At 39.9% G+C, this 24,777-nt stretch overlaps 1 protein-coding gene across 1 annotated transcript in view; it reads right to left on the bottom strand.

Moving 5' to 3' along the window:
* Positions 1–24,777, bottom strand: part of LOC122800013 (serine/threonine-protein phosphatase 2B catalytic subunit alpha isoform-like) — a 2,229,074-nt gene that overhangs the window by 472,813 nt on the left and 1,731,484 nt on the right. Inside the window, exon 6 of the mRNA XM_044069477.1 lies at positions 6,873–7,012. Coding sequence (XP_043925412.1) covers positions 6,873–7,012 — 140 coding nt within the window. The remainder of the gene's footprint in view (positions 1–6,872; positions 7,013–24,777) is intronic.

Genomic DNA, 24,777 nt, shown 5'->3' with positions numbered 1-24,777 from the left:
GCATTACTTTAAACAAGAGGGAGGAGTTATACCTACTGACTGTTATGAAAGTGGTGATGATGATTCTTTTCACTCATGTTTGTCATCTCAGGAAGATTTGTTTAATGCTTTTGCCAACTGAACACTGATGCTATCTCTGTTAAAAGCTCTTTTATTCCACCTTTTCTAAACAGCACTTTGCAAGAATATTTTGCTACACTTAATTTTGAGGTCGAACAAATGTATTGGTCTTGCATAGAGAATAAGTCTAATATATGCTTTAACTTTACTAAGTGGCAATGGCTAGCCCTATTGGAATTTGGTAATGACAGAAGATGGGTGGTTAAACCATCTCATAAGGGCAACCAGACTGTAATCATGCATTTTACACAATATTTAGAGATGTGTTATAGACATTTGAACAATGTGGAAATTTATAGAAAATGTGATGCTTCTGATTAGAAAGTTTTCAGATAAAAACAATTCCAAGTAGTAAACTTCAACAAATCCAATGGACGAAGTTTAAAATAAAGATAGATTTATTGTGCAGAGTTAGGTTAGCGCTTTCACCCTGTTGGGCTTCCTCAGACTTTTAATACATACAAAAAAGGGGACACAAGGAATATATAGCCACCTAGATATGACATCACTTCCTACAATTAATCTATTTAAAAACTAAACAGAAAAAAAATCTTCTCATAAACATTCCCTAAAAATAGAAATAAAAACATACATAAATGCATTCATGAATACAAAAATGTAAACATAAGTAGAATACATACTTGAATTCGGTTTACATAAATAACGCAGTTTTTGAAAAATATATTTAAACATGTTCAAGTTTTATATAATTTAAAATGTACAAAAGAACTTATTTAAGTTCAACATAAAATCTCATCAGAAAGGGACATTAGTTATAACAATATATATTGTGTCATCTGACAGTCAATCTCCTATTCTTCAAAGCTGGCTTAATGGAGACTTTATCATTAAGACCTGGGTTCTGGTCTGCCCTTAGCCTGATGATCCAGTCAACTTCTATTCTCTCTGTGTAATTTCTAATGTCTCCACCTCTGGTACTGGGTGTGTTCACTTGTAGGACCTGGAATTTGAAACTATGCTGGTCATTAGTGTGTGTAACATGCTTCGATAGTGCATTGTTAGGAGATTGTACAAGTATATTGTACAGGTGTTCCCTAATCCTGTCCCTTAGGCGTCTATCAGCTTTTCCTACATAAAACGCAGTGCAGGCTATACACTTAGCCAGGTAAACCACATGCTGTGTATTACAAGTAGCAGTTACTCTAAAATCAAACCATTGTAGGGTGCTGGGATGTGTGAAATGAGATTCTACACAAACAAATTCACAAAAGTTACATTTGTTACATGGTTCCGTACCTATAGATGAGTAAAGCTCATTCAAACCACTAAGACCTTTAGGATAGCATAATAGTTTCTGTAAATTTATCTTATTCCTGTAGACAAAATGAGGTTCAGTACCTACTAGTCCCTTTAACTCAGGATCCGCCATTAAGACTCCCCAATTCCTATGGAAGACATTTTTAACTGGGTCAATGTCCTGTGTGTAGTTAAGGGATACTCTGACTGTAGATTTCCAAGTGTTTCGATGCTCTGTTGTACCAAGACAGGTGGGATCACTCCTGTCTGAAAAATAAGGTTGTGCAACATTGTCTCTCATCAACTGAGCCCTCTCAATACCTGCATTAATCTCTATCAGACTATAAGACCTGTCTGCTAACCTTTCACATAGATGGGATAGTTCTTGCTCAAACCCTGTCTGTGTTGGGTTCAAACGTGATGCACGTATGGCCTGCCCCTTCACTATGTTGTTAAAAACATAACTGGGATGCATACTCCCCCTGTAGAGAAGGGAGTTCTTATAGCAAGGCTTCCTATAAACTCCAGTGTTGAGTAGCCCGTTTGGTAACTTCTCTATATATACATCTAAAAAGGATATCCACTGGTCAGATTTCTCCATCGTAAAATTCAAATAATGTGTCAGTGAGTTAATTTCATCATAGAAACCTTGCAATTCAATGTCCGAACCTGTCCACAAAAGAAACAGGTCATCCACAAAACATCTATAAAAGACCACATGCTCAGTGAAACTATCCAAGGCAAATAACTTTTCTTTCTCCCAGTCTGCCATGACCAGGTTGGCGTAGCTGTTTGGCACAAGAAGTGCCCATAGCTACGCCATCCTTCTGGAGGTATATTACGTCACTGAACATAAAGATGTTATTTTCTAATACAACCTCAAGTAAAGCACAAATCATATCAATTTGTGAAAGGGTATAACTACTATTTCCTCTTAAACATCTGCGTATACTTTCTACCCCATCTTTATTGGGTATAACTGTAAACAGTGACTGTTCGTCTAACGTCACAAGGATTAAATTCAAACCTGATGGTAGCGTGGTCAGTCTACTGTATAAATCCAGTAAAGAACTGTTTGGTATCTCTCAAAATATGTGACAATTGGTCCACTATAGGTCTTAGCTGCTTCTCTATATACAAGGACAGTGGCTCAGTGACCCATCCCCTCCCTGCTACAATAGGTCTCATGGGGGGATTAAGAGAATCTTTATGGACCTTAGGTAGTCCTTGGATGACAGGGATCAATGGATGTGTTACAATAAAGAATATATATAGATCATATTCTATCATTCTGCTCATAAGTAAATCCTCTAGCATATGAAATATCCTCCTAATGTGTGTCTCCACTTTGTCCAGGTGTATAGTGGAATAGTAACTTCCATCACTTAACATCTGTGACATGGTTTCCTCATACTGAATTCTATCAAGTACCACCACCGTCCCCCCTTGTCTGCAGGTCTAATGACTATTTTGTCGTCATTTCTCAATGTATTTAGGGCAGTCCTCTGACTCAGGGTTAAATTGCCAAACCATTTTTTCTTATTATTCTCACCACTCAATTTGTGTAGATCTTCTTCTACCATTTTAGTGAAAGCATCGAATAAAGGGTGCAGTACTGGTACATGTGTACTAGGTTTCTTATATTTGGGGTTGCTACTAATATCTAATTGTTGTCCATAGTCTAGCTTAAGCTGTATGTTATGTACAAACAACTTCATATCAATGACTAGATCAGTTATATTACTCTTACCAGAGGGTATAAATGAAAGCCCCTTATTAAGGACACTCACTTCATCTGTAGTCAGTATTCTATTTGAAATATTCCAGACTATTGACTGGGAATTTTTTCCCACATCTTCTTGAGTGTCGGGCCCACATGCTCTTCTCCCGACACCTTGCGTTTCTGCCTGCCTCTGCTTATAGACCTGTTTCTCCTTCCCCTGTAGACCTCTTTGATGGGGAAAAGGGTATGCTCACTGGTTCTGTCTAACTGTCCTGTTATGGGGACTTTCCTCCTAACTACAGGCAGTTGTTCTGTCACTGATTTGGAGTTAATAGCTGAAATACCATCAGGAATTTGTAAGTTAACTGTATTCACTATGGCATGTGTGCCTAATTCATTAGATGTATCTGCCCTGCCGTCACAGGTGTCCACCGTATTAGAAATTCCTCCCTCTTCAGGGATGGATAAAACTGGGCAAACATTTGTGGAGAGATGTAATACAGTATCCGAGGAAACAATATTATGTTTATTTACATTTATGCCAACTGCATCGTCATTTGCTAGTCCAGTGTTAACAGTACTGACAATATTATTTACATTATCATTGACAAAGCTAGGACATCTATTCAAAGCACTCAAGCCACGTCCTCGGGCCCTGTCAGTCCTCACAGGATCTGCCCTAGGCCAGTGAAAAACATGTCCATTCTTAAAATCAACGGTGTCATGTTGAATCTTCACCTGCTTCTGTTCTAAAAGCTTCTTTTCAAATAAAAAGACATTATCTAGCGGCCTTTCCATAAGTCTATCCACTATTGCTGCTGGATATTTAGTTACTACGTAATTCTGACAAGCTCTTATTTTATCCTTGAGTTCCACTTCTTGAGGTAGAAAAAATTCATTAAGCAACATCATATACTTAATGCTCACCTCGATTGATTTGCTGCCATTTGTAGAGCAATTCAGGGTACAGTGTTCCTGTCGTAGGCATTTTTAGAACACGTAGACCTCTTGGCATAATTTTCCGGCTTATGCACACTTCAAAATGTTGTCTTTGAGTTTGTAGTTTCTTTAATTTCAGTAGGTCCGCCTCTAGAATTTCAAAGTGCTCAGTCAGACCAGACAGTTCTTCTGTAGATGTTCCGCCTTCCTTTCCTTCTCGTTCTACAACAAACATCATCAAGGGGTTGTCTCTTCCTGAAACACATTCCACAAATCTACACAGTTCCGGTCAACTGTGTAAGGCTGCTTCTGGATTGTAAGGTAGTTCAATACTCGTTCCTGCTAAGTCAGCCATGTCTCCTCGGTCACTGGCTAAAAATATGCGTAAAACAAAGTCAATAGAGCAAGTGACTAGGGAGTAAGTGCTCTGATGCTAAAAATCAAAGATAAACCCAAACAGAAAGCTCAGAGACACTCCAAGGCTGTGGATGTAAATAAAGTTCTCAGATAAAAACAATTCCAAGTAGTAAACGCCAACAAGTCCAATGGATGAAGTTTGAAATAAAGATAGATTTATTGTACAGAGTTAGGTTAGCACTTTCACCCTGTTGGGCTTCCTCAGACCTTTAATACATATAAAAAAGGCGACACAAAGAATATATAGCCACCTAGATATGACATCACTTCCTACAATTAATCTGTTAAAAAACTAAACAGAAAAAAAATCTTCTCATAAACATGCCATAAAAATAGAAATAAAAACATACATAAATAAATTCATGAATACAAAAATGTAAAAATAAGTAAAAATACATACTTGAATTCAGTTTACAAAAATAACGCCATTTTTGAAAAAGATTTAAATTTATAAAAAATATATTTAAATATGTTCAAGTTTTATATAATTTAAAATGTATAAAAGAACTTATCTAAGTTCAACATAAAATCTCATCAGAAAGGGACATTAGTTATAACAATATATATTGTGTCATCTGACAGTCAATCTCCTATTCTTCAAAGCTGGCTTAATGGAGACTTTATCATTAAGACCTGGGTTCTGGTCTGCCCTTAACCTGATGATCCAGTCAACTTCTATTCTCTCTGTGTAATTTCTAATGTCTCCACCTCTGGTACTGGGTGTGTTCACTTGTAGGACCTGGATTTTGAAACTATGCTGGTCATTAGTGTATGTAACATGCTAACTAACTAACTAACCTTAGTGGTCGACCTACAGTGTCTGCACAGAGGTACTTTTTGAAAAACATAAGTGTGCTGCTACATGAACATCTTAAGAAATATGTAATGAGTACAGCCTCTTATATTAGGGATAGCCAGGATTTTTTGAACAAAATAAAAAGGAAAGTTTGGAATATGAACATGTTTTGGCTCTGCCTGGATGTCAAAAGTCTTTATACTAACATTAAGCATGAAATAGGGGATTCAGGGCTTATTCAGTTTCCTGGGGGACTCTCTCATGTCTCATTTTTTGATAGAGTTAATTATGTTTTGTTTGAAAAATATTTTTTTATGTTTAATGGAGACATTTTTCAGCAATTACAGGGCACTGCTATGGGGGAGGCTTCCGGCCCCATGTATGTTAATTTAGTTATGGCTAAACTTGAAGATGATTCTATTTATAGACATGATTTTTTTAGATCAAAAGTTATTTTATATTTTAGATTTATTGATGATCTTATTTTTTTATGTCAAGGAAGCCAGACAGAAGCCCTTGGGTTTGTTGATGACTTACACTCTAATACTATGGGCTTAAGCTTTGATGGCATACAGCTTGGCCCAAACGTGAATTTTCCGGATATTAGCTTAGATGGATTTACAACTAGTCTCCATTGGAAATTTGAACATAGAAATGTATTTTTATATGGGAGTAGTTGTCACCCCAAACATTTGGTCAAGGTACTGCCTTATAATTAATTCTTATGAATTCATAGGCTATGTAGCCTTGATATGAGCTTTGACAGAGAGAGATAGAAGCAGAAGATGTGTTTATTAAAAAAGGCTATGATGTTCAGTTGGTTAAGGTAGCTAAACAAAAAATCATGGACATGAGGTATTCTTCTAACCCCCAGGGATACTCTCATTATGCCCGTGTTAGTGGGAAATATAAAGCTGGTACATGTGATAACAAATCCACCAACACAGTTGGAAATAATGGGGACCAGAAGAAAGTTTTCTTAGTGTCAACCTATAATGTTATAACTGAGGAAATAGTTAAAAAAGCACGTAGTTTGTGGCCCATGCTTCTAAGGGATAAAATTTTGAACTCTATATTACCTGACTTTGTGAGTATTGCATATAAAAGAGCTAGGAATGTGGCTGATATTCTGGTACATAACCAATTTTGTTTCCCAGATGTTAATTTTAGTCAGAATTTAAGCACAAATAAGGGCACTGTTCCATGTGATGGCTGTTCCGTCATTATGTAGCGAGTTCTTTTCCCTGTATTAATGGTATTAAATTTGCAGCTAGGTATGAATACAGCTGTTAACACTGAGGGGCTAGTGTATGTGCTGACATGTGGATGCAATAAGTTCTACATAGGGGAAACTTATAGGAGTTTTAGGATCCGGTTACAGGAACATATTAGAGACATAAAAAATACAAAACTAGAGAGTCCCCTTGGGAGCCATTTTATGACAGCATACAATTCTGATCCTGATTTTCTTAGGGGTTGTGCAAACATCAAAGCAGAAATGATAGCAATCTCATGAACTTTAATCATAGTCTGACTCAGGCATGGGGCCCATTCCTGTCATTGTATTGGAAATGCAAAACATTTGGTGAAATTAACAAAGAAAGGAAAATGCCTCCTTACCTATAGAAGTAAGAACACCCTCTGACTGTATTGTGGCTAAAATATTCTTGTGTCTTTTCATTTCCAAAGTCTTCCAATGGATCTGACCATAATAAATCACACATCGGGCCAAATGCTGGTGGTTCTTTAAATCTGTCTAACTGCAGAAATAAATGTGTAAAAGTTAGTCAAAATTATATTCAAAAATGGATTCTAAACAATGAATCAACACAGGCTGACAAGTGCAGTTCTTTTACTGTAACCAAATTGTTTTCATGTAGACTTCAAAACAAAGAAAAAAAAACTGCATATTCATCAATTCAGTCCAGTACACAAAATGTTGCAATTGTAACAGTCCTGAAATACAATAATCTTTCCTACTCACAGTCATAAATATGAATAAGCATTCCAAAAATGGGACAGAAAAGCTAATGTGAGGCAAACAGGTCATGCAAAAAAAAAAAAAAAAAAAAAAAAAACGAGAAAAGTCTGTAGTCATAAACAGACAAGTCCTCTTGTTTTTTTTAAAATGAATCACTCATCAGTTGGAAGAATGATCTGGTGTGTAAATATGAGCTCTAACAAAGGAGTAAGAGAAACCAGCAAGCAGAGTTTAATACAGACAAAGCATTGAATTCAGATGGCATATACATCTGTATGCCCTAACGTTGTTGTGGGACTTGCTCACTGAAAGGGAGATGTTATCTGCATGTGTTAACCCTTTTATTTGTCCATTTCAGATACAGAACTTCAAACAGGAGGGGATCTTTTATAGTCTAGAATGTAAGGTGTAGGTCATCTTTTAGGAGAAAGTACAACTTAGAGACCAGAGGATATTATTTTTCCTGAGTAACTTAGGCTTCCAAACTGACTGGTACTCTTATTAAAGAACTACTCTCATGGTGTAGTGGTTGCGCATTTGACTAGTTTGTGGTTTGAGACCTATGAGTTCAAACTGCTCCTTTTAGTCTGGCATTTAGTGAAAAGGTTAAGCTGTTAATGAGTTGCTTCCTGTGTTCCAGTGTTTGATTCTGTCAATCACCATTTGTCTATTGTGTGACTCTGAGAAAGTAATTTAATCAAACAGTATTCTGGGCAATTGGGACATTGTGTTATGCTCCTCAATGGTCTATTATCACATGAATAGTAATTACTTATATACCTGTGAACCTCTCTAAATGAGACACGTTTTGTTTGGTACATACAGACAGACAAACGCATTGTACTCAATGACAGGCAAAACCAGTGAAATGAAGAAGAGATAACTAAATCCAAAGAGTAACTAGAAATCCCTCTGAGTGACACAAGAACCAAAGGCCTTTCTTAGTAATACACTAACCTGTGATCAAAGGAGAGGTTTCAGTCTATAATGGCACATTAATCCTAATCAAAGTCTCTAGTTTAAATGCCCCCAGAAAGGTGGCTATAGTGTATTTAACCATAATGAGCAGCAGTCAGTTGTTTTAGGATCAGGAGTGGGTTATATAACTCCCTACACCAGCACCTTAGGTCATCAGGTGGAAGGTTGCTCATTGTTAAACGGTATAGGCTTAAAACAGTGAGGTGAGTGCCTTTTTCTTACCTTGCTCCAGTCCTGTGCAGTCAGCTGCTTTCCCTGACTTGGATGAGTAAATCAGAGAACACTTTCAGAAGGCTGGTTAAGTTTCATCTTATTAGGACAATGTACATGGATCCTCACACACAATGGCACATCTTTAACACTTGTAAATGGTTGCATTTTTATTTTTTTTTCTATTGACTGTTGTTGGTGTTTTTACTGATTTTGCTGTTGACTATTTTTGTTGTATTGAACCAGCTCATTTCTGTCTTATCTTGCTTATTAATTTTATGATGTATACTGTTTAGTTATTAGGCACATAAATATTAAAAATACCTTGCTGACTAACTACTATCCTGTCTAAACTTACTGCTTACATATTCCTCTCTCCTTCTTACTATTACTCATAACTAGTCTACTCTAATTACATCTTATTCATTTATTGTCTTTTGTTTACTGGGAAAGTCAGACTGGGCATAAGTCCCATTTTCAATGGAGGCCCAAGCAGAAAAAGTTCACTATTGCACATATATATATATATATTTACAGTGAGCAACAATAAAAATGAAAACATTTTAAGTATTACTATGCAGGTAGCATTGAGATAAATAATAAAGACATTTATCATATACTTTAGAAGTTATATTATTTTACATAAATAAAAGACAAGTTAACGTAATAGCTGGAGATATAAGTGCAGTGATAATGCACATAGGTTCAGTATGTGTATATTGACACTAATGAGGTAGGATGTCATTACAGCAGAAAAGAAAACAGAGGAGGAAGAACAGTGTAATCAGAAACAATCAAGACAAACATAAGTAGAACGTTCTAATAGTGTAGCGGTTGAGATAACAGTAGACCGGTAAAGAGAATGAGCTGGGTAAGGAGGAGGGGAAGGGGATACTAGTAGGACAGGATTACAGATATAAGTTAACTGGAGGAGCAGTACTGGGTATGAAAGAGAGACAGACAGGATAAGAAAGGTGAAAGAGTCAGGGTGACTGCTAGACAGATTGGCAGTGGAAGAGAAACATCTTCCCCTCTTATCTAACTTTGAAGTTCACTTCCTCCACAAATGCCTCCACCCCCATCCACTTTCAATACACTACTACTTTGGAACCTGTTGCCCTCCTGCTACTGCTTTGGATCCATCAAATACTGAAAATTGCGTCCGGCATTTACTGACTGATTTGAATTGTAATATTTGTACCTCATTGCAAGATGTGTTTATTTTGTATGTATGCATGTATGTAACTAAAAATGATTTTACCTGGCACACAGTTTGCCTAATTATCATGCTAGCCCCACTATGATGTACTTATAAATGTTTTTTTTCTATGCCATGGAGCTTGCCTCCACTGAAATGGGGTCTTGCATGGTCCAGTTGGACAATCCCAGTAAACAAATCCATGCTGAAGTAGCAAAGCATTTTAGGGGGGGCAACTTTACCAAATTAACAGTCATGAATAAGCACATACGGGAACTCACAACATTCTTATTTGGCCCCCATGCCCCCACATATCCCCCAACCCAGCTGATGACCCTCCACCCTCCCCCCACATATCCCCCAACCCAGCTGATGACCCTCCACCCTCTATCATGAGCCATATTTGTCCCTGTCCTGTAGAGTTCCACCACTGAAATATTTTGAAGATGCCTTTTGCTGTTACCTGGGGATTTACTTAGGGTATGATCTAGTATGTGCGGGTAACAGTGTCTTAAATTTTGGAGAAATACCCTAGCTCAAAGTCCCTAAAGCTGAGAGTACTTCTCTCATGGCTGACCTATATCTTGATGGATAATACTGTGCCACAGTCTGTTTAAAAGGTGAGCTGAGCAAACAGAGTGTGTGTTAGCTAAGATTCTATGGCTCTATGTCAGATGACCACGTTTTCAGAAACTCAAAATTCATACAGACGAGATCATATGACTGAGTTTCCAAAAACTCGACCACAAACTAAAATAAAGAGTAAAAAGGTCACACAGATAACCAACTGGTTAAAAAAACACAAAAAGAAAAATCTAGCAAAGCTAGACTTCTAACTGTGTGATACTTTAAACCTCTTGCATCAGAGGCCTCATGGGATATATGCAAATCAACCTTTAAGGATATCAGGTGTTTCAGCTAAATGGCAATTCTGAATGTCCATGACTTTTTCTTTTACTTTCATTTTTAAGTCTATTTATGGACAATTTCAGGCCATTAAGCCAACTCGACCACCAAAAAAAAAAAACAATCACCCCCACAAAAATCGACTTTATGTTTATGCAGGGGGGAAGCCCCCTGCAACCTCCACACCCCCTGCAAATTATATATACCAACTCAGAGATCACACTACAGTGAAGAAAAGGGTAAATTTCCTGATCCTCACTGTACATTGATCTCCATTCAAAAGCTTTGAATTTTCAAAAACTCGATCTTATGGTCTTGAACACATGAATTTTGAGTTTCTGAAAATTTGAGCAACTGACAGGGATCCAATCCAATACATTATGCTACTCCTGGTATAGTATATCATAAGTTTGACTTTATATGAACTTAGAGTCACTGTACATATTTAATTAAAGAGGTGTATTTGTTCTAGTCCACTGTAGGGCAATTGGAAAACTCAAACAATGCAAGTGTATGGATTGTTTTAATTTGGTGAGATATTCATTGAAATCCACACAGAATAAACAGGGGGCTGAAAAATGCAAATTATATGACATTAATAGTACTACTGATACCGTGCCTCCTGTTATACATCTCATATGTCCTACACTGTGCTGCCCAGCATTTAAAATGTTAGGAATGAAGACGGAAACCCCTTCCCACAGCACACCTACAACATCTGAGTGAATGGTAGACACTACACTAAGAAATATTGGGGATGCAGGATAAGTCTTTGATCCATTCTCCATAAACTCCTACATTTCCCCTGGGTTAGGAATGCATAAAATTCCACATTTTCTGTTAGACATCTAGCATCAGAAAAAGCCACCCTCATTGTGTTTAACTCTTCAGATTCCAAGATGGAATATCCATCAGCTTTACTTTGCCTGCAAAAGGCATAATGCAACAGTGCATGTCCTCTTCAATGCATAACCCTTGGTGGACCGCTAAAGAAAATCACTTGCAAAGCAGACTGGATGGCAACCCATATTCCTCCAAGTAAGCTCACAACAAAATCTTCTTGACTGACAGATCTTATGAAAATGGTTAGCATTACTCCTACATCTTGGTGTTATGCTAGGTGATGGTTGGCTCTAACTCAGTGCACTGACCTTTCCTACCTCAAGAGGGGAAGTAAATACTAAGTCCAGGGTTTCCTCTCTGCACCTCAGATGTAGTGGAAAGCCCCCACTTGAACTATAGCAAGATCAAAAGCATTCCTGGTGTTGACAGGTTTTTGATTGACTTTGACACATTTATGTTGGCCCTGGGATAATAATTTTCTGTTACTCTTTCCTGTGCCACTTTGGTGACTGTAATGTCTACACAGCTCATTAATGATCTGCCTGTTAAAACTGCTGTGTCATCTGGTGCAGACTGTGATGTCAGAGGTCTGCAGGTATTGTCAGGGTTTTTTTTAATTACCATAGCCTCGCTCACTGTCAAGTACAGTAGCATTAGTGATGACGTATTGGTGAGTTTTTATGTCAGAAGTTCTGTACTTGGAAGTTCTTATGGAAACAGCCACAACACTGCACAATTATTTTGCCAGTTGGACAAACAGAATTCACTCCTTTTGCCGCAAGTTCTTGAGATGTTTTGTCATGTAATCCTGGTTGTAGCAATTCTTTCATAGAAGTGTCTTTGTCAAAACTGGGAATGAAAAAGAACAAACCAGAATCCAGAGTCTTAGGTTCATAGGTTCATACTAGGCTATCTGCCCTAGAGCATTTATAAGCCTAGCCAGAGTGTGTTTGGCTTTCGCCACCCATTTTAAATTTATTTTGCTATGCCCTTTTTCGAGGTTAGTATACTGTGCCTCTGTCTAACAGTGACACAGAAGTGATACACGGGGTAAACCTATGATCTCCCATCCACTCATCAAGATTCCTCTTGAAGACAGTCAATGAGGGACTCTGCCTAACCTGGACTGGGATTTTATTCCAGAGTGAAGGGAGCCTCTGGGTTATGAATCTGTCCCTCCAGCATGTCCTATTTATTTCAGTGCTGAGGTTCAAGTCTCTCGAGCACGTAGCTCGATGGGATTTGGATTTTCTGAGGTGCAGCATGTCCGTTAATTCCGGGTTGGACATGGCTTTATACGTCAGGCACAGATCGCCTCTGAGCAGGCGGTATGCCACTGAGTAAAGCTGGAGTTTCTTTAACCGGGCAGCATATGGCATCTGTTTGAGCACTTTGATCCTCTTGGTGAGGTACTTTTGGCGTCTTTCCAGTTGCTGCAGGTGTCTGGTAAGGTCCATACCAAAAGGGGCATTGTACTCAATTATGGGCCTGATGAGGGATGAGTAAAGAGGCACGATGACCTCCCCTGATCTAGATGTGAATCCCTTCATGATTAGGTGGGCTATATAAAATGTTTTTCTAACCACTTTGGCCACGTGGTTGTCAAATGAGAGATTGCTATCAACTTGGGTCCCCAGGTCCCTAATTACTTCTTTTGTACTTAATGGATTACCACCTATGTGGTAATTTGTGGGCACTTTGTTTTTGCCAAAGGGGATGACTATACACTTTTTGGTGTTTAGCTTGAGGCCATGGCTCTGGCACCAGTTGTCTGTTTCTATGAGGCCCTTTTGGAGGATGCTTGTGTCGGCTGGAGAGTCGATTATGGTGCCCAGTTTGCAGTCATCTGCGAACTTAGTCAGCCACAGACTTCCGTGTTGGCCTGTACCTCCGAGAAATATATACCAAACAAGAGAGGTCCCAGGACTGAGCCTTGGGGGACGCCACTTGTAACTGGTTTGGAGTCTGACATGGCTCCAGCAATTCTAACCATGTGGGTTCTGTCCTTGAGCCAGTTTGCAACCCATCTAGTGACATAGGGGTTTATATTTAAGCTGGTGAGCTTATCTATAATGCCCGAGTGGGGTATTGTATCGAAGGCTTTTGCGAGGTCCAGGTAGGCTGTGTGGACCACCTTCCCCTCGTCAATGGCCTTGGTGACTGTTTCAAAGAAATCAACCAGGTTTAAGAGGCAGGATCTGCCCTTAACAAAGCCGAACTGGGTAGGATCCAGTGTCTGTAGGTCCCCAATATCTTTTTTTATGAGGTCCATGATGACCCTTTCCATAGCTTTGCAGACCAAGCTAGTCAGGCTTATGGGGTGATTAGTTTCCGGGATCCATTGAGGCACCACCTTTGTGGAGAAGGACCACTGTTGCTGTATGCCACACTTTGGGTACATATCCTGTAGTAAGGCTGAGATTGAACAGTAGTTTTATGTTTGTGTTTAGCTCTTCTTGGAGTTCATGTAGGACACAGCCCGGGACACCATCTGGTCCCATTGATGCTGTGTTTTTTGCTTTGGAGAGGGCAGCTCTTACCTGAGCATCTGAGATGTCAGGGGGGCAGCACTCTGCTGGGATAAATATTTGCCCTTTTGGTGGGGAGGGGGGGGGAGTTTGCACTGAACCTGTCAGCTAGGATGTTGGCAATGTCTGTGGGTTCGGTGAATTTTTTGTCATTTTGGACTAATTCTGAGCATATCTGGGAATTCCCACCCAGGTTTCTAACATAACTAAAGAAAGCCTTGTGATTATCCTTAGTGTCCTGTGCAATTTTTATCTCTCAAGCTGGCCTTAGACAATTTTATGAGTGCCCGTAGTTTTTTGCTAATACTGATCAGAGATGCCTTCCCTTTTTGGGATTTTGCTCTATCATGTAGTACCTTCCTCCTTCTATTGTATAGTTTGTTTATGGCTGGGATCCACCAGGCAGGACGTCTGCCTTTGGAGGATTGGGACTTGGTTTTATTTGGGATTGCATGATCCATGCATTTCTGAAGGTGTTCATAGAATGCGTTTATAAAGGATTCTGCGGTCTGGGCCATATTTTTCACAGGCCCGGGGGCTTTGAACGATTCCACCTCAGTTTTGAGGACTGTGAAATTCCCCACAAAAATATTTAGTTAACATTACTTTTTAATGCTTATGCTAATTTCTTAGTATAGTACACGTATATTCAATCATTCTTCCATTTAAATCGGTGCTTGTACACTTGTGATAGAGGGTTTGCAATATTTTACCTGTACTGTCTTTATATCACAAGAAATCAAACTAAAATTCACTGGATACAAGAATGGCTGTGTCACTTCAATTAGATGTACTGCTACTTTTGTTACAATCATTATTTTCACCTATACTGAATAACACCTTAGTTTATACTACCTTTATTATTACCAAAGGAATCTCATTAGAACCTCTGCATCTAAAGGATCAGTCATGACCACAAACTCAAAAGCTCATTTTCTGTATTTCCCTCTTCTTATTAATACTTAACAAGACAATGTCACAACTAACAACGGGATAAGTCTTGTTGTATTTACTCAATAGCAGAAAGGCAAGTTGTATCCAAAACTTTTTCATGGAAAGGACAAGAATCACCTGTGGATCTAAACTGGCTGCTGCAGCCAACTGCTGTATCTGCAGAGCTTTCCCTGATATGATTACTGTACGGCTTACATGAAATACAAACTCACTTTTGTATATCCACCACGGCGGAGTATGTCCTGTTGGTAAAATAAAGGGAATTCTTTCTTTTCACTTGCAGGATAAATACAAAACTAATTTTACAACTACAACAGTCTTTTTGCCAAGCATTCTATACACATAAAGCTTTCTTTTAAGAAACTAGACAACAGCAGCTGGACCGAGAACCATCAGTTGGCCTGTTCTTGGCAGATGCCTGACAGAGTCCACTTGGGCATCTCAATGGAGGTCTGACAGGAGGAATAAATGTGGCAGGAGGTATGAACTACTGTCCTCTATAGAAAGGCAGTACTTGGAATTAGATACACTTCAAGCATGAAAGCTTACACAGTACATTCTGGAGACAGAAAGGTGTATGTGGGGAATGAAGTATCTCTAAATGCATTACAAATTGGAATCTACCTTTTGCAATACATGCAATAAATTAGTATTATTAATTATTATTTTCTGCATTGTAGGGTATCCACGTGCTTCTGAATAGTGGGTCCATAAAGTGTTCCTTTAAATGTCTTCTACATTTATAAAAATCATTTGTTGAATTAAGCCACTCAAGGTCCTTGCCTCATAAGATTTTCTTCTATCACATACTCATGGTGTTTTCCTCTTTTTTTCTTCACAGAATGGATTCTATAGGCAAGTGCAGACAATACTATGAAGGGAATGTTTTTTTGATATGCACAGGTATGACCACTTTCTCTGCTTTATCAGGTTGGATACTTGTATTTTATTGTAGCTGGCCAGATAAAATGTAATAATATAAAATTATGAAGAATTACTTTAGTAAAAATGACGCATTCTCTTAAGAGTCAGATGCGACCTAATATTAAATAGTGACAAAACACCAAGTGTAGAAAATAATTGAGAAAAAGAAAATAACATTTTAGAAGGGACAGAATTAAACACATTTCTATAAAGAAGCAATATAGTGTGTGAAACAACTGGATTTCAAATACTCTGAATTGCATCAAAAAATATACTATACTAGCCAAAAAGCCATGTGGTGCTACTCTATGTTTAGAAATGTAAAAATCTGCAACTGCAAAGGTATATTTTTGATTGCAAACATTAAAAATTCTGCTACTGATGAGTTTGTTTAAAAAGGTCACATCTAAAAGTAAACAAGAAGAAATCTTATATTAAAACAGAAAAAAACGTTCTGGTGTGGGCTTCTCCTAAGTGGAACAAAGCAGCAGGGATAAATATTCTCCACAAAGCAAGCCCCATGCAGTTCCACACTGATGAATAGGAACAGTGATGTCACAGCATCCATAATATCCTGCAAATCACCTCTTTAAAATGGCAAAAAACAGAACAACACTCAGTTACCATGCCTATTTAAACAGTCTCTGCCTGACATAATTACACAATTCCCAGAGTTAACTTACCAAGGAAAAAAAAGAAAGTGGGACATGATGAATGTAAAACAGCTCCCTCAGACATATTAGATCCAAAACTGCAAATCTGAAATTCAAAACATACAGTCTGAGTACAGGCTATACAGACAAGTGGTATGTGCCTGTATATTTCAGATGGTCACTGCACAGAATGACACAAAGCTAATTAGTGGTGTAAAAGGCGGCTGATAATAACTGCATGTCGATCAAAGGGCTACAAAACAAAAACAGAGGACTGCCGTAATGGGATGAACAACATTATTTTGTCACCTGGCAGGAGTAGCTGTACAATAGCATGCACAGCTGACATGATGGGCATCACATCTAAGTTATGCTACCACGGCTGAGTCAATGCATGTTCAAGTTTGCAATGCTGTGACACAGAATGTGTGCTAGTAGCTGAATGCCACATGAAGGTCTGAAGAACTGAGCATAGTGGCAAATAGAAAGACCAACAGTGGTGTGCACAGCAAAGTGGAAACCTGTTTAACATATAAATGGCAAAGAAATGGGGTAGGTAGGAAAGACAGAAAGGGGAGTATGGCAAGCAGAGGTTAACACAGAAAGATAAGCAAAGCTATGAAGGATGGGAGGAGGAAAGGTTATTGTTTGGTGTAGAGTCTCTTTTTCAGGTTTTATAAAAGTAGGGTAGGTAGGGAAGGTAGTGAAAAGCAGCTGTGAATGGGAAAATGAAGAATGTCAAGTAGGAGGGGCAGACAGATAAATACAGAACACAAAGAGACAGGTGCAGTACTCACACAAAAGGTGCAGAGGACAGTAGGCGCACACGCATATAGAGGGTGCAAACTGTGATGGAAATATTTGGACAATGAACAAGGAATAGGGAATGACACACAAGACAGAAAATACACACTGGGAAGGGGATGAGGCAGGTTTCTGGCATGGATGGATTCCAAGTTGGTCCACAGAGAAAAAAAATCAAAGCATCACTCACCTGGATGTCCAATGTTATTAACAGGTTGTACTCCCGGAGACCCAATGGTCAAGGCCCTCCAGTTGTGTGACTCCCACTTTGTAGTAGAAGGCACTGCACATTGCCATAGTAGGGATTCAGTTATCAGCACAATTTGGCAGGGATCAGATTCCACTAGTCTACCTTCATTGCAGAAGCCTTTACTCCCTATGAAAGGCATAAATGGAGAGCAACAGTGACTCCCTTCATGTCACCTTCAGCAGGAAGACTAACCCAATGCCACAGTCAGCAGGTAACAGAGATCAGGATGAGCATGGGTTTCCTTGTTCTTCTCATCCATGTCTCAACCTGCAGAAGGATGACACAGCGGGAAGAAATTATCACAGGCATATGCTACAAACACAGTTGTACTGCTAACTAGCACAAATGTCATAGAGACCCCACTGCCACAGCAGGCTCTAGCCCCTTCTGCAGCACCCAGACATGTTCAGACAATGTCCCCTTTGTCTCCTCTGCTACAAAAACAAATCTGAAATTGTTAAGCTTATATGCACAACACTCTTCATAGTATAAGGCAATGGCATAATACTGACAAAATAAATCTCTGGCTCATTCACCTGAACCTCTGCCTCACACATTTAGAGCAGAAACTCCTGTTCTGTCCGGCACACTATTCAAGAGCCCTGCGTCTCCCCCTTGCTACGACAACCACTTGATAGGTCTGCATTTAGAGGAAAATGATATACCATGTTTGTGACTCATATGTCATGCAAAGTAGCTCTACACTGTGGTACTATGTGAGTACACATACCATACTCATGAACCTACAAGATCATTTACTTCTTGTTCACTGTGATGTGCATGGCTCATGCCATGTATGGAGATTGTATTGCTCGCAGGCAGCAATTCACAGACAGTAGCTCGGTCTGGCATCATTACCATAAATTATATGATAAGTGTCCCCTGTTACCAAGATATATGTACCAGCTCCATTTTGTGCAGTGCATCTTACTGCTGTATAACTACAGTACGAACTTGAGTAAAGCCTCTGTACTCATTGATTTTCAACATTTTCAGGAAGGTGTCTTGCATGGTAAGGCACCTCAGCATCAAGTAAAAAAACCTGGATGGATATCACGGAGAATGAGGCAAAATTTGTGTAATCAGGACCCGTGCCTGAAGGAGATATGAGCAATCACAACTGTTGGGATTGCATTCAACAAGGTGACACATGCAGAGACTTAAGTACAAAGAGTAAAGCGGGACACTAGAATCTGCACAGCACTAATAGCAGCTCATTATGCACAATCATGGTGGAGGCCATGGCCACAGCATAGCGTACACCCCCAACTGACTGGCATGTTTTGTCCTCCGATATGCAGGTATTGGTATGACTACCTAGGAGAAGCAACACCTGGAAAAGTTCACAGACCAGAGGAATGGAGTACTACTGCAGTTCATATAACAGATGACATGCACCCCCTGGGTAAAAGTGCTGCAGACAAGTATTATCGTGACCAAATTTAGCTGCAACTGATGTAGAATATGAATTGTGTGGACATCCATAATAGGTTTCTACAACAGATGTGCCACAGGGTTATTGACATGATACTCCATGCAAAGGAAAAGACACAGGACATTATGAAAGACAGGTCTGCCAACCACCAACACAGAAGCATCTCATTGATGTTGAGCGTCTTCTGATGTCACTTGCCAGCCAGCAGTAGCTGCCCCTTATATCTGGAGGCAGCCTGTCTACGGAAGCTGTCTGGCACTAAGCTCATCTATCATTAGAGGAAGCACCAGGTTAATAATGTCTATTACAAAATGCTATAACATGCACTACAACAACATTGAAATTTGGCACTGATGACAGCCCACATGCAAATCTGTACTACCAGATACCTCATGAAAATGCAACAACTTGCTTGGGCAGTTACACTTGTCAGCTTATTCTATAGTGGCATTTTAATGTGCAGCAGCACACATGCCAGAGGAAGTTATAGAGACATATGTGAATGGGGTGATAGTGGTGTTGTGATTTTATGCTTTCAAATGTTCCACTGATGAAGAATCTAGCATAACAGTGAAACAGAGGTTTGATGTCAACAGGGCACCTATGGCTGACAATGATGGCAACATGCAAGTGGCACTGTTGAATGGCAAAGGGGCACGGTTTGCAAAACATATAGAGGGAGGGAGTCACTCGCATACCTTACTACATAGGCCCTTGCAGAGGTATAGCCTAAGCTCATGGCCTCACCAGTGCACTGCCGACATCCAGTACCTAACAGCATGTCTCCAAACTACAAAGCATCTGACATGTGCACCACCTCGGAGGTGCACATATCCAACTTAGCGGATACAAAGTACCTGACATGTTCACCACTTCTGAGGTGCACATATCCACCACAGGGGAGGCAAAGCATCTGATGTGTGCACCTCCTCTGAGCTGCAAATATCCACCAAAGGGGAGACAATGCATCTGACATGTGCACTACCTCTGAGGTGCAAATATCCACCACAAGGGAGACAAAGCATCTGACATGTGCACCAACCCTGAGGTGCACATGTCCACCACAGGGGAGACAAAGCATCTGACATGTGCACCACCCCTAAGGTGCACATGTCCACCACAGGGGAGACAAAGCATCTGACATGTGCACCACCCCTTAGATGCACATGTCCACCACAGGGGAGACAAAGCATCTGACATGTGCACCATCCCTGAGGTGCACATGTCCACCACAGGGAAGACAAATCATCTGACATGCGCACCACCCTTTAGGTGCACATGTCTACCACAGGGAGACAAAACAAGTGATGTGTGCACCAACCCTGAGGTACATATGTCCACCACAGCAGTGATAAAGCATCGGATGTGTGTGCCACCACTGAGGTGCACATGTCCACCACAAGGGAGACAAAGCATCAGAAAGGACAGACAAATATATTGGATGTGCAGCACTACCATAACTGCATTACTGTTCCTGATAAAACAACAACATTCTGAAATATCTTGCAGACTTGCAGATCAGTCAACCCATACAGGGAGAGCTGCTATTCACAGCATGGTAGAGACAGTCAGTGCACTCTGACATTTGCAGCACTATGTGCAGCTACATTACAGTGACACTGAGTGCATGAACAGGAAGAACATACCACTACTGATGTCACTGGTGGCAAATGTTGTTTCCATGGGTTCATCCATAACAGCATCACCAGAGTCATCTAGTCTTCCTCCACAGGCCACAAAGATGTTGGCCACAGAAGTGTCCATATGCAAAGTGATCCGATACAGACTATCCCAATTCAGACTACACAGATAATTGGTGAGATGGCAGCAGTGTTACCTGTGGGCACATGGCCTATGACCTGGATCATGCACATCATCCAGGTCATGGCTGGTGCCACTCTTCTGGCTCAACATTACTGATACTTCATCAAGGTACAAACACATGCAGTCTCATATTCGTACCCCTTCTCCATTATCTGTGGGAACATGACTTGTCACCCCTTCCCCCATTCTGGGCATTGTGTAGGCTGTAGGCAGCCCTGCTCTTCTGATTCAACAAATGGGATGCCCTGTCAGGATTTACACCAATTTTAAACCCTTCCCTGCCATGGATTGAACTGAGTCCTGACATTGTAAGCCAATACAGTAGAAACTGGCTATGGTCATGTCATGTCAGCATAATCCTACCACTTCAGGATGTGATCCCTGACACCCTACAAGCTCCCAGAGTATGTGGCTACCATGTTCACATTCCATAACCCTACATCATATTAGAGTATTGCAGTCATCTGTCACTATGTCCCTTACCTGTACAAGAGATGACTGTGCTCTGCCCATCCTGTAACCGCTGCATGTATGTTAAGGTCTGAGGCACAGTGTTGGTAGTTCATATACTGCACTTGATAACCTGTGGATGGAACTGCATGCTTCATTTTATTCTGTGTTGTCTGTGGCATGGCTCATACTTGACCACATACTTTGTGTTTGCCAGTGCTAATGCGTATTCTGCCTGCCTTTGCATCAGCTTTGGAATTGCTGATGCATATTGCTCCCCTGACTCTCCTCCCTGCTCTACTGCTGCTGTGCCTTGTTTAGAAGGTCCTGCCATGATGTTCACCTGCCCTTCCATTTGTTTCATAATACCATGTTGTGGAGCATAGCACACATAACAAGCAGTTGGCTTCATGCTGGTGTTTGGATATGAGATGTTAAAAAAGATCTGGTAGGCAAGGGAGACATAGCTGCCTGCACAGCCATATTACTGCATCATGGTATGCATTGTCAAAGATAATGGAATCCTTCAATGTAAGGTATTACTGAAAAAGGGTGACCCAGGAGCAATGTCTAGCTAAGTGGCTTGCTCAAGTTCATACAGGAAGCAAATGACAGCTTAGGGGAAAAATAATTCTGTATCACTTGCAACCTTAACCTCTGTGACACTTGCCAGATCAGTACAATTATTCATAGCCAAGAATCAATAAAATGTGTATAGTGCTGCAGCTGGTCTGACTGTACCTTGCACTGTGCTACAACGAGGAAGAGCCAGCTGTTGGTTTAGCTCAGAGGGATGGCCTTGGTGTGTTCTATGTTATTTTCACATACTAATAGAGATGTAAACATCTGAAACCATAACCTTTTTATTCACCATGGGACAATTTTATGGCAGAGTATGGAAACTGAGAGAACCATGGAAAGGTATACAGGAATATTTCCCATCATGTGGGAGCAAATACATCCACAACCTACCTCCTCCTGCCCTGCTAAACCAAGCAGAAAGGGCTGATGGCTGGCTTTGTCTGAGTGGTAAGCAGGTCAGCCTCTGAAGTTATCTGCTGCTACAGGACCTTAACTAAACAGGACTGATTTATTTTTTACCTTTAGAAACAGGAGTGCAGCTCTGAATGAGTCAGTATGATAGCACATTCACTTCTTCTGGAATGTGAATGGATGTAAAAAAAATAACCTATCCTGTGGCATCTAGCGAGCCCCATCTCCCCACTTTGTGATAACCTACTCTGTGATGTCTAGCAACTCCTGTCTCACCACTTTGTGATAACCTACCCTGACCCTGTGGGGCAAGACCCTTCTCACCACTTTGTGATAACCTACCCTGTGGGGTACAGCAAGCCCCATCTCACCACTTTGTGATAACCTACCCTGTGGTGTATAGCAAGTCCCATATCACCACTTTGTGATAACCTACCCTGTGGTGTCCAGCATGTGCCATCTTGCCACTTTGTACTGTGGACATGAGACAGGTGTCACCCTGCCTGTGAAAGAATCATACCACTGCCTGGCTGTATGACAAGAGAGGAAAAAGGACTGGTCAAGTCACACTTCAAGCAAATAATTAAGTCTTTGCATCCACAGCTCTAAAGGGTTCATTTGGAGTTCTGAGTTCTGGCGGTTCATCTTTTTCCTAAGCAAGAAAGGGAGTGTCAGAAGTCAGCTCCCCAACTCATTTCGAAAACAGACATTTTTCAGGTCATCAGTATGTGTTATGTTTTCTACAGTACGAATTGAAGGCTTATAATGATATTGATGTAAATCATCCCGCATAGCAGAGATTGGGTGCAAGGGCCTGACACTACAAGGAGGTCTGTCTTGGAACAGCTCTGTATCCACTAACATCTCATTGTCCAGTGCAACATCCAAATCCTCAACTGTGCAGGTAGATCCATGATGATCATGGCTGAAATATGTCCTAAGAGACACAAGTGGTTTAAAACCCGGACCTTCCGCTGCAACTGGGCTCTCTGTAGGTAGAAATGACAGATGCTGACGGCTACCTAAACTCACCCTACTGTAGAAACTCTTTCTGAGATCGAGCCAGCAAAGATTTCTCTCAGTTTAAGAAAAATCCTCAGGGCCTGCAACTACATAAGGAACCAAGCTCCTGTCATTACTAGGGAGTCCAACAACAGGGGTCACTTTTAGCATTTCATCCGGAATACAAATTCCTTCTCTTGCAAACCTTTGCCACAGCAGATTGAACAAAAATATATTTAGAGCTCAATACATTGTTTTAATATGTAGCTTGCAAAAGCATAGTAAGCAAACACAGTCACAATAAATTATATGTAAATAAAAATAAAATAAGCACCCACATCTTAAATAAAAATAAAATAAGCACCTGCATCTTAAATAAAAATAAAATAAGCACCCACATCTTAAATAAAAATAAAATAAGCACCCACATCTTAAATAAAAATAAAATAAGCACCCACATCTTAAATAAAAATAAAATAAGCACCCACATCTTAAATAAAAATAAAATAAGCACCCGCATCTTAAATAAAAATAAAATAAGCACCCACATCTTAAATAAAAATAAAATAGGCAGCTGAAGGGTAACTTCTATCATGTCTAGCTATAGCATCTAGATATTCTCCTCCAATAAAGCCTTAAACAGTGGAAAGTCAGTACCTAAAATCTGAAATGCCAGATATGCTCATTGAATTTTTGAGATCCAAGAGGGCAAAGCTGTAACATCTTCACTTCAGAACAAGGTAAAAGTAGAAGTAGAACCATTTTCCTGAAGTAAAAACAGGCTCAAAAGCCCCATGTTGGGTATGGTACAGGCCTGTCCCAAGGACTCTGACTGCCTTGCTAGAACAGTAATACTTCATGAAGAATTAGAAGATAGAGATGGGGAGGCAGTACTGCTTGATGTTGGGATGCCCTCTCTATTTTATAAGAAGGCGTTATCTTCTTGGGAAATTTGATAGGCTTAGTAGAACAAGAAGAAGAATATTGTGGGGGGGGGGTCACACAGACTGTCTACACAGATCAACAACTATTTACCTTTGCACCTCTTTGATCAGGTATCATAAAGGATGACCAAGGAAGACCTCACAATGAAAAAGAAATTCAGTATGGCCTGCCTTACATACTGATGAAGGAAGAGAGCCTGGACCATACACATATAGATACTTGAACCTGCTGCTCTGTCCAAAGCATCAGCTGAGTTAAGGTTACATCAGTCCACTGTAAAAAAAAGGATACTTACCTTTTCTAGAATCTTCTTAATCCTAAACTGAGTAAAACTTTCATGTTTTCAAAATCCTGATCAGCTATGAAGGATAGTGCATGAATTTTCCACATGTGGTCAGGTTTATCCATGAAGCTCAAGCCCATGAGGGTAAATGAAGCTGGGAGTTATCAAATCCTGGATCACATTTGGTCACATAATGAGTATTAATGTCAAACACTGAAAGTTTTATTTTTAAAAAAAGAAATCTCTTACCTTTTTATAATAACTTTGTTACTGTACTCGTTTGTGTGTTCTTAAATGATGAAGAGGGCAACATCTATGCCATGCGCTGCATGGTCTTCTATGTGCAAATGCATACACAGTACAG

Source organism: Protopterus annectens, chromosome 4.part0 (assembly GCF_019279795.1).
Source record: "Protopterus annectens isolate FY-2018-M chromosome 4.part0, PAN1.0, whole genome shotgun sequence".
In the NCBI taxonomy this organism is placed as follows: Eukaryota; Metazoa; Chordata; order Ceratodontiformes; family Protopteridae; genus Protopterus; species Protopterus annectens.
Note: the sequence above shows the minus strand (reverse complement) of the source record. Positions and strands in the feature narration are given on the sequence as shown.